The 9617-nt window shown below is 36.5% G+C and overlaps 1 protein-coding gene across 1 annotated transcript in view; it reads left to right on the top strand.

Moving 5' to 3' along the window:
* The window catches only part of LOC107589982 (protein FAM49B-like), a gene marked incomplete at its 5' end in the record, with an annotated part of 8651 nt that extends 672 nt beyond the window's left edge, over positions 1-7979 (top strand). The window contains 6 exons of the mRNA XM_016278574.1: positions 4693-4770; positions 6157-6273; positions 6368-6447; positions 6600-6726; positions 6924-6994; positions 7355-7979. Coding sequence (XP_016134060.1) covers positions 4693-4770; positions 6157-6273; positions 6368-6447; positions 6600-6726; positions 6924-6994; positions 7355-7418 — 537 coding nt within the window. The remainder of the gene's footprint in view (positions 1-4692; positions 4771-6156; positions 6274-6367; positions 6448-6599; positions 6727-6923; positions 6995-7354) is intronic.
* Between the last annotated feature and the right edge of the window lie 1638 nt (positions 7980-9617).

The following is a 9617-nucleotide window of genomic DNA, read 5'->3' as shown; positions in this document are numbered from 1 at the left end:
TATATATATATATATATATATATATATGCACACATTATGGTAGCATTTGGTATTATAATATTGGTAGTATTGTATTAACTTTAATTTATTCTTGCTTAAACCAAAATAATATATTGCAGTATTGAGAATTTTATGAGAATATTAGTAATTATATAAAATAAAAAAATAAAAAAATTAACATCCAGATGTAGCACTGTAATCTGAATTTGGTGAAAAATATTCCTAATTGTTATGAAAATAATATACATAGTTTAATTATCAAACATGCTTCATTTTCTTTATATAAAATATGAGGTCCATGAGTAGAAATCATTCTTTAATGTTCTGTAGTCAAATGAAATGCATGGTTAAAAGATGAGCTCGCCATGTAAGTCATCAGAATTTTAACATGCAGCCTGCTGTTACACATTACCATGCGATCGATGAGACTGACCAGGATGTGATGCTTTAACAAGCTTCCACTTATCTCTAATGACATGCTAATTGTGATTAGAAACCAGCTAATGAGAAAATAATTACTTTCCAGTTGCACGTGTCAGTTTTCTCTGCCCCAGGTGCTTGCCAAACCTTTCCCGTCATTTAAGATCACAAGAAAATCTTTTGCTCTCCTCATTCTCTTATTCCCATCTTAAACACCTGCTGTTTCTTTAAATTAATAATGCAGAACGGACACTTAAAAGTGTACGTATATGTCAAGACAGCAGCATGCTGAGCTATAGTGTGCTTTTACACACTTCTGTGACCATGTCAGAACCTCAGGCACTCATACAACCCTAAATGACTGAACAGTAAACCATCTCATTTGTCTCGGGTTATGTGTCCAAAGAAATCAAATAATATTTTGTCTAGCTGTTTTCTTATTCACCTCAGCACCAACACATATCCTGCTCTTCCTAATGCAAAATTTCACATATACCCTGATGCCCTGCGGCACGGAGCTGGGATGTCCCAATTAAAGAGCCCCCCCCAGATGGAGTTGCTAAATGTGAGAAGGTAGGGGGTGTAAGGTGGCATGCCAACCTCCATCCAACCATGCCCTCCTTTCAGCTTGGCGCAGTGACCTACTTCATTCCGTCAATGCTGTAGCGCCGTACGCTGCAGGGATAGGATGGGCTGTCTGGTCTGACAATAAATCGACTGCATTAGTTTTGTTGACAAGGATGTCATTTTGATTTCTTCTGAGAGTTATCCACATAACCATCATCAATCCTATAAAGCCTACTGTGTCATTTGAAGCATTAACTTCTAAAGCCTATAAATTATCAAAACTTTGCTGAAAAGCCTGTTATACACAATCTTGATAATCAAACAAACAACACATGCAAACTTATATATACAGTATCTAAAGGTTATCTAGGGATATACAGTGGGTACGGAAAGTATTCAGACCCCCTTAAATTTTTCACTCTGTTATATTGCAGCCATTTGCTAAAATCATTTAAGTTAATTTTTTTTCCTCATTAATGTACACACAGCACCCCATATTGACAGAAAAACACAGAATTGTTGACATTTTTGCAGATTTATTAAAAAAGAAAAACTGAAATATCACATGGTCCTAAGTATTCAGACCCTTTGCTCAGTATTTAGTAGAAGCACCCTTTTGATCCAATACAGTCATGAGTCTTATTGGGAAAGATGCAACAAGTTTTTCACACCTGGATTTGGGGATCCTCTGCCATTCCTCCTTGCAGATCCTCTCCAGTTCTGTCAGGTGGGATGGTAAATGTTGGTTGACAGCCATTTTTAGGTCTCTCCAGAGATGCTCAATTGGGTTTAAGTCAGGGCTCTGGCTGGGCCAGTCAAGAACAGTCACAGAGTTGTTGTAAAGCCACTCCTTCGTTATTTTAGCTGTGTGCTTAGGGTCATTGTCTTGTTGGAAGATAAACCTTCGGCCCAGTCTGAGGTCCCGAGCACTCTGGAGAAGGTTTTCGTCCAGAATATCCCTGTACTTGGCCGCATTCATCTTTCCCTCAATTGCAACCAGTCGTCCTGTCCCTGCAGCTGAAAAACACCCCCACAGCAGGGTGCTGCCACCACCATGCTTCACTGTTGGGACTGGATTGGACAGGTGATGAGCAGTGCCTGGTTTTCTCCACACATACCGCTTAGAATTAAGGCCAAAAAGTTCTATCTTGGTCTCATCAGACCAGAGAATCTTATTTCTCACCATCTTGGAGTCCTCCATGCGGGCTTTCATGTGTCTTGCACTGAGGAGAGGCTTCCGTCAGGCCACTCTGCCATAAAGCCCCGACTGGTGGAGGGCTGCAGTGATGGTTGACTTTCTACAACTTTCCCCCATCTCCCGACTGCATCTCTGGAGCTCAGCCACAGTGATCTTTGGGTTCTTCTTTACCTCTCTCACCAAGGCTCTTCGCCCCCGATAGCTCAGTTTGGCCGGACGGCCAGCTCTAGGAAGGGTTCTGGTCATCCCAAACGTCTTCCATTTAAGGAATGGAGGCCACTGTGCTCTTGGGAACCTTAAGTGCAGCAGAAATTTTTTTTGTAACCTTGGCCAGATCTGTGCCTTGCCACAATTCTGTCTCTGAGCTCTTCAGGCAGTTCCTTTGACCTCATGATTCTCATTTGCTCTGACATGCACTGTGAGCTGTAAGGTCTTATATAGACAGGTGTGTGGCTTTCCTAATCAAGTCCAATCAGTATAATCAAACACAGCTGGACTCAAATGAAGGTGTAGAACCATCTCAAGGATGATCAGAAGAAATGGACAGCACCTGAGTTAAATATATGAGTGTCACAGCAAAGGGTCTGAATACTTAGGACCATGTGATATTTCAGTTTTTCTTTTTTAATAAATCTGCAAAAATGTCAACAATTCTGTGTTTTTCTGTCAATATGGGGTGCTGTGTGTACATTAATGAGGAAAAAAATTAACTTAAATGATTTTAGCAAATGGCTGCAATATAACAAAGAGTGAAAAATTTAAGGGGGTCTAAATACTTTCCGTACCCACTGTATGTCTATGTATGTCTAAAGATTCAATAAACTGTTAAATTTCTAAAACATAAGATTTTTCTATTATTTCATATTTTAATAATTAAAGTTGACCTCTGCTCTTGCAAATCCTAAAGAGTTAATTATTCTCCCTGACCTTTGTCCTCTATCCCGTCTCCGCTGACATTTTGACAAGCACCCCCTCCTTTGTCACTGAATTTGTCACTGAACCCTAAATTGAACATGACTCTTCATTAAAGCATGCTTATCCATCTGTCACAAGCTACAAATCATTTGTGGTGTATACATAGTAAATATTACTTCTATAGGGTATGTATGGGTTCCAGACAGTCTCAGTCCTGTCAGATAAAGATTGCTGATTACCTAAAGGAGCTGGTAGTCATTTATGTAAAGCTTTAGCTAATCCTGTAAGTGTTCTTTGCCTTCTAGACTACCAGACTGTATTTGTCTACTTCAGTCCTGTCACACCAGCAATTACCTGGAGATTTGCCTCCCTTTGAAACACCTTACACAATTTAATTTTATTAATGGTTCTTGTTAAGGCAAGCATCACTATTACTATTGTTCATACTTAGAGTTGTGAGTTGTTTAAAAGCTCATAACTTTGAGTATTAAACTTTGCTATGTAACTTTGAGAGGTGTGCTATTATTTTTTTAAGGGATTAGATTTAGAATTTCTGCCTGGCAGACGATAAAACAGATCAAAATAATCCCATAGATTTAAATTTAACCACATTTAGAGACCTGAAAGAGACTTGGTGGCTAGTAAGTAACCTACAGTATAGCAACATGGCAATGCCTTAGCAACTATACAGCTAAAAACCAATATGTGACCCTGGACCACAAAACCAGTCTTTAAGTTGCACGGGTATATTGGTAGCAATAACCAAAAATGCATTGCATGGGTCAAAATTATCGATTTTTCTTTTATGCTAAAAAATCATTAGGATATTAAGTAAAGATCATGTTCCATGAAGATATTTTGTAAACTTCTTACCATAAATATATCAAAACTTTTGATTAATATATTTGATTAGTAATATCCTTTGCTAAGGATTTAATTTATAATTAATTTAAAATTTAATTCAGTTCATTTAAAATTAAAGGCGATTTTCTCAATATTTAGATTTTTTTGCACCCTCAGATTCCAGATTTTCAAATATTGTCCTATCCTAACAAACCATACATTAATGGAAAGATTATTTATTCGGCTTTCGGATGATGTATAAATCTCAATTTCGAAAAATTGACCCTTATGACTGGTTTTGTGGTCCAGGGTCACATATTAACATTTTAACAACTGCATAGCAATGGTCTGGCAATCACCCACAACAAGCTAGGATCGTAAAGGAGAGATTGAAAAGATTTAAAAGAAGACCGCAGCAATTACGCCAGTCTTCAGTGTCACATGATCATTTAGAAATCATTCTAATATGCTGATTTGGTGCTCAAGAAACATTTCTTATGATGTCGAAAATAGTTGTGCTGCTTAATTTTTTTATGGAAACTTATTTTTTTCTTTCAGTCAGTATTATTTGATAGAAGGTTCAAAAGAACAACATTTATTTGAAATAGAATCTTTTGTAATAATAAATTACTGTCACTTTTGATCAATTTAATGTGTCTTTGCTGAACAAATGCAAATAGAATAAAGGAAGTCTTACTGACCCCAAACTTTTGAATGGTAGTGTAGATAAACTTTTCATTCTTTTGCAGATGACAAATCCTGCCATTCAGAATGACTTCAGTTATTACAGGAGGACCCTGAGCCGCATGAGGATCAATAACGTTCCTGTGAGTTTTCTCAAGAATTGAAACTGCCACCTCTCTATTGCTATGACTTTCTCAACCCCCCCCTCCCCTCTCTTTTTCTCTTTCTATTCACCTTTCTGTGCACTACACTTCTGTCCTTACTTAACATCTTTTATCCACACCTGTTTTTTACTTTTAAAGTAAAAAATACCTTTGACAAGCAGCTATCGATTTGATCTAAACTCCTTTCACATAATTAACACACTTCCTTTTCTTTCTTACTCACATACTCAAGCACTCAGCCACTTGCACATACCAGCACTCAGGGGACTGTTGAGGACCCAAACAGAAAATGGCCTCCCACTGGGAGATTGAGTGAGTTCTGAGATGCTCACTGAAGTGCATTGAGGTGCACCAATATAGTGTGGCACCTGATCTGTGGTCAGCTTTTGTGCCTGTCCTCCCCAGAGATGTCCTGCCCTCCTAGGACTAAATATCTGATCTGAGAACGGGCCACACACATAGCCCTGGGGGACACCATGAAGTCTGCATACTTTGTTTAGTGAAGTGGCGCTGGTTTTCCCCTCATATTCTCCCAGACTGAATTCAGTAGCCCCACCATGGTTCCCCAGGGCCCTACAACTGTAAGAGAGCTAAATAAATCACTCCAGCTAGCACTCTCCACATCTGCACTAATAGTTTAGACTATTGTTTAATGTATGAATGTATTTTTAGACTTGACACACCAGAATGTGCAGGTGTATGCAGTTTACTGTAAGATTAAACCGCTTTCTTATTATTCTGGCTGTCCTAATTTTGATGATGCTTTTGCTGGTTTGAAAAGCATTTTCAAGTAACCCTTTTTATTCAGTAGAATACAGTAAGTAAATTAAGACCGATTTAATTTCACAGAAATGATTTTTAATTACTCATCACATATTTTGCAAAAGAACTAAAGCTTAATTTCCTTTTTATGTCTGGGGATGTCGTTACTTTTCCCATCTTTGTCCAATTTGCTGTTTCTCCCATTTATCCTGTTAACCAAAATGACTGTATTCTGGGATATTTCATTATTACTCAAATGATGCTAGCTTTGCGACCTCAAAAATTGGCTAACCATACACTCCCTTCTCATTTAAGCAGAAGGGTTAGGTGACATCCATCCATTTTTGAAGGATTACTTTTTTTAATATTTAGTACATTAATGATGTATAACATTATAGACTGATTTTCCACCTGAGAAATTGGGGCACAGGGAAAAACACTTTCAATGCTTATCCATCTTCACATTGTTTTCTTTATGGTCTTCTATTAATCATTTTCATGAGGCATTGACTGTGATAAGTTCTGAGAAACTGTTCAGAAAGAAAAATCTATGTTCTCCTTGCTTTACTCTATTAATAAAGTGTTTGGTGTCTGTCCATGTAGGCAGAGGGAGAAAACGAGGTGAATAATGAACTGGCCAACCGGATATCTCTATTTTATGCTGATGCCACACCCATGCTAAAGACATTAAGTGATGGCACAACAAAATTTGTATCTGAGGTAAACAAAAATATTTCAAATCAGTTGTCAGTGACATTTTCAAAAAATAACTTTAAAATAAATAAAGAAATATTTTTTTGCTTTTGCCCAACAGAATAAAAACTTGCCCATTGAAAACACAACAGATGTATTAAGCACCATGGCGAGCGTGTGCAAAGTTATGTTGGAAACTCCGTAAGTCTGCCATTTTCTCATCTGTCTGATGATACCATAAAATGTGTGGTGTATTAAAAAAATAAGTATCATTTACAAAAAAATTAGCAGGTAAATATAAAACAAAAAAATGAAAAAAAGATTTGCTTATTCTCTAATTTTTTTGGATACAGAGAGTATCGCAGCCGCTTCAGCAGTGAGGAGACCGTTTCCTTCTGTCTGCGGGTCATGGTGGGGGTCATTATCCTCTACGACTACGTCCATCCCGTCGGCGCATTCGCGAAGTCCTCCAAAATAGACGTGAGTGAAACCATCATCTCCTGTTACTGCAAACCCATCTCTGAAGTTTTTTCCCCTCCCGCTAGGCACTGACACTGACTCATAATCATAGTGCTTAGAAAACGTGGCGATGGCTCTCTCACAGCATCATGACTCATGAGGTTGAGTGCTGTCATTACTCTGCCACTCTAACCATGGTCGCTTTTTTCCCCAAACAGATGAAAGGCTGCATTAAAGTGCTCAGAGATCAGCCACCAAACAGTGTAGAAGGTCTTCTAAATGCTCTCAGGTAAAAAAAAAAATAATAATTACAATTTTTCATGAATATTATCATATAAAATGTATTAATATTATCATATTAATATCATATTAATCAGCTGCACTTTTCCACGAAGACACATTTAGATTTTTTCCTCATATTTTTTGTGGTTTCATGTGAGGAATATTCCATGGCATATGCACTTTAATGCATCAGGGGCCCATGATGGCCCTATGAACAAGATTTTTTTCTGTTTTCCGTTTTTTTCTGTTTTCTTTTTTTTTTTTAGCACTGCTTGCTTTTTTTTTTGCATCAGTGCTAAAGATAGCTTGACACAACACTGCAAGATTCTGCAGTAAATATAATTATTACTTAATGTCTTCTGTGCAGGTACACAACAAAACATCTTAATGATGAGTCAACCACTAAGACCATTAAAAGCATGCTGCAGTAGCAACAAAACTCTGGGACACACCACTGGCCTCAAGCAGATGCTCAGGAGATGCACATACCTGTACACTCTCTCTCCTGGACTAAAGCGATGCACAGAATGTTTTTCCTTTTTTTTTTTTATTAAACCGGAAAAAAATCAGACAAAAGCTTCTAGAATCTTTCCTTGTCTTTTTACAAAGCAGATGCTACTGGCGTTATGTGTGGTTTTCTGTGCCAAAATGGTTTTGCTGAAATCCCTTGTTTTTAATGTTCCTGAAAGACAGCCATGATACTGATGGCAGCTATGAAAGCATTGTTAGATTATATTTGTGGTAAATGTTTCCCTATAAAGGGAGGGTGAGTGTTTTGACTTGAATATAAAATATCTATATATTATCTATATGATCTAGATACAATTATATAAAAAAGAGAGAAGTATATTATTATTTTTTTTGAATGAATATTTAATGTTACATCCACTGCATGGCAAATTGATTACATGTCTTCTATTTAAAAGAAAACTATTGTTTCAAATTCATTTGAATGCTTAATTTTGTGTAAAGGAAAAGGTGTTTAAATTATGTTTTTAAATGGTACTTAGAGATTAAAAATGGAGGTTAATTATTTTTTTTTTTCAAGTTTTATATTTTTTTATAGTTCTTGATTTATGCATTTTTTTCCCTGTAGGTGTTATACTTTTCAGTTTTTTGTTCTTTTTTGATCTAGCTTTCAAAAACTGTGATAGTTTGTAATCTGTGTCAGATGTGATGACAACATGATCTTAAGAGGAAATAAAATGCTTTCATTTTTATAATGATGTTTACGTTTTTAAATGCAGTCTTACTAAGGTGTATGCAAATGAGCTGCACATTTCTGGTATTATGCAAATCAGATGTGGTGTTATGCGTGATGTTTGAAATTTGAAATTCTGGTTAACAGAATTGCAGATTGCACAAGACTGAATCAACCCATCACAATTTTATTTTTATATCTTGAAATATTCATAAATAAAATAAGGAAGGTTTATGTAAGATTATGCCACAATAACTGATTTCAGTGGAAAAAGATTTATAGGATTATGCAAACGGTTGTTCAGAAAACATTGAAAAATAGAGAATGTTTCTAGACTTTGTGATAGATCAAAATAATTTCTGCATCACTTCACCCAGTCAGATTGAAACTGATTTGACAATTTATTGTGTGATGTATGTTTGTCTAAAAAGTCTGTTAATGTGTTGTCCATTGAAGATCTGCTCTCTTCTCTCTTATCTGTTCTAATTGGCAGGAATCGCCTGCCAGTTACAACACGCTTGCAATCAAGGATTCACAGGCTGTGAGAAGGGTGTGGCCATAGTAATTCTGCAGTTAGGGCATGTATGAAGGTCAGGAAGGATGGCGAAAGGCACTGCAGGGCTCTCTGCATTCTGTCAGTGAAACTCGGGGTTGTGGAGTGCGAGTGAGAGCGTTTTAGGGTGTGTCCTGTATCCATGCAGCACTGCTGGATTGAGGGACCAAGAGTGCAGATGTTGAAAAAGATTTCAGGAAAGCAGGTCATGTAATGGGTGGGTCTGCAGCTAAAATGCTTTATACAACAAATGATGAGCATATACATTTGGTTGGTGTGTGAATTTTGTGTGGCAATGAAATGCATCATTATATATATACATATATACCCGCGCTGGCAAAACGAGTCGAAATGCACACAGGCTAATTTTGAGCTACAGACAAAAAAAGTGAAAAATTTATATTTTGGTCGAATTTCACACATAAAGGCACTTCTGTCAGCGTGTGATCCCGATAAATATTCACATACATAGAATTACAGTATTTTAAGTAGGCTATTCAAGCATACATAATCTGTTATGTCTTAAGTGAATGTTTGGGGAACTGTTGGGGAAAAACATCTGATGTGTAACATATTAGATCCGTGCAGTACAGAAGGTCTTAATATATATAGGCTAGTTATTGTCTGTCTCATTAATGTTAATCTAACAATAAAAGAAAAGATCGCTGCTCTTGATTGAACTGCTTTTGAAGATTTAATAATCAGTTTATTTGTAATGAACACACTGAAGGGATTTTTACAATTTATTTTTAGTTTTTTCTTACTTGAATGCTTTTTTTAAATGAGAAAAGTAATGCACTATTTTTTTCTTATATTCTATTGTTTGTTTGTTTTCATCTGTTCTTATTTTTAATAAGAACGATAAAATGAAAATGG

The sequence above is a fragment of the Sinocyclocheilus grahami genome, unplaced genomic scaffold, assembly GCF_001515645.1.
Source record: "Sinocyclocheilus grahami isolate Dianchi unplaced genomic scaffold, SAMN03320097.WGS_v1.1 scaffold122.1, whole genome shotgun sequence".
Taxonomy (NCBI): Eukaryota; Metazoa; Chordata; class Actinopteri; order Cypriniformes; family Cyprinidae; genus Sinocyclocheilus; species Sinocyclocheilus grahami.
Note: the sequence above shows the minus strand (reverse complement) of the source record. Positions and strands in the feature narration are given on the sequence as shown.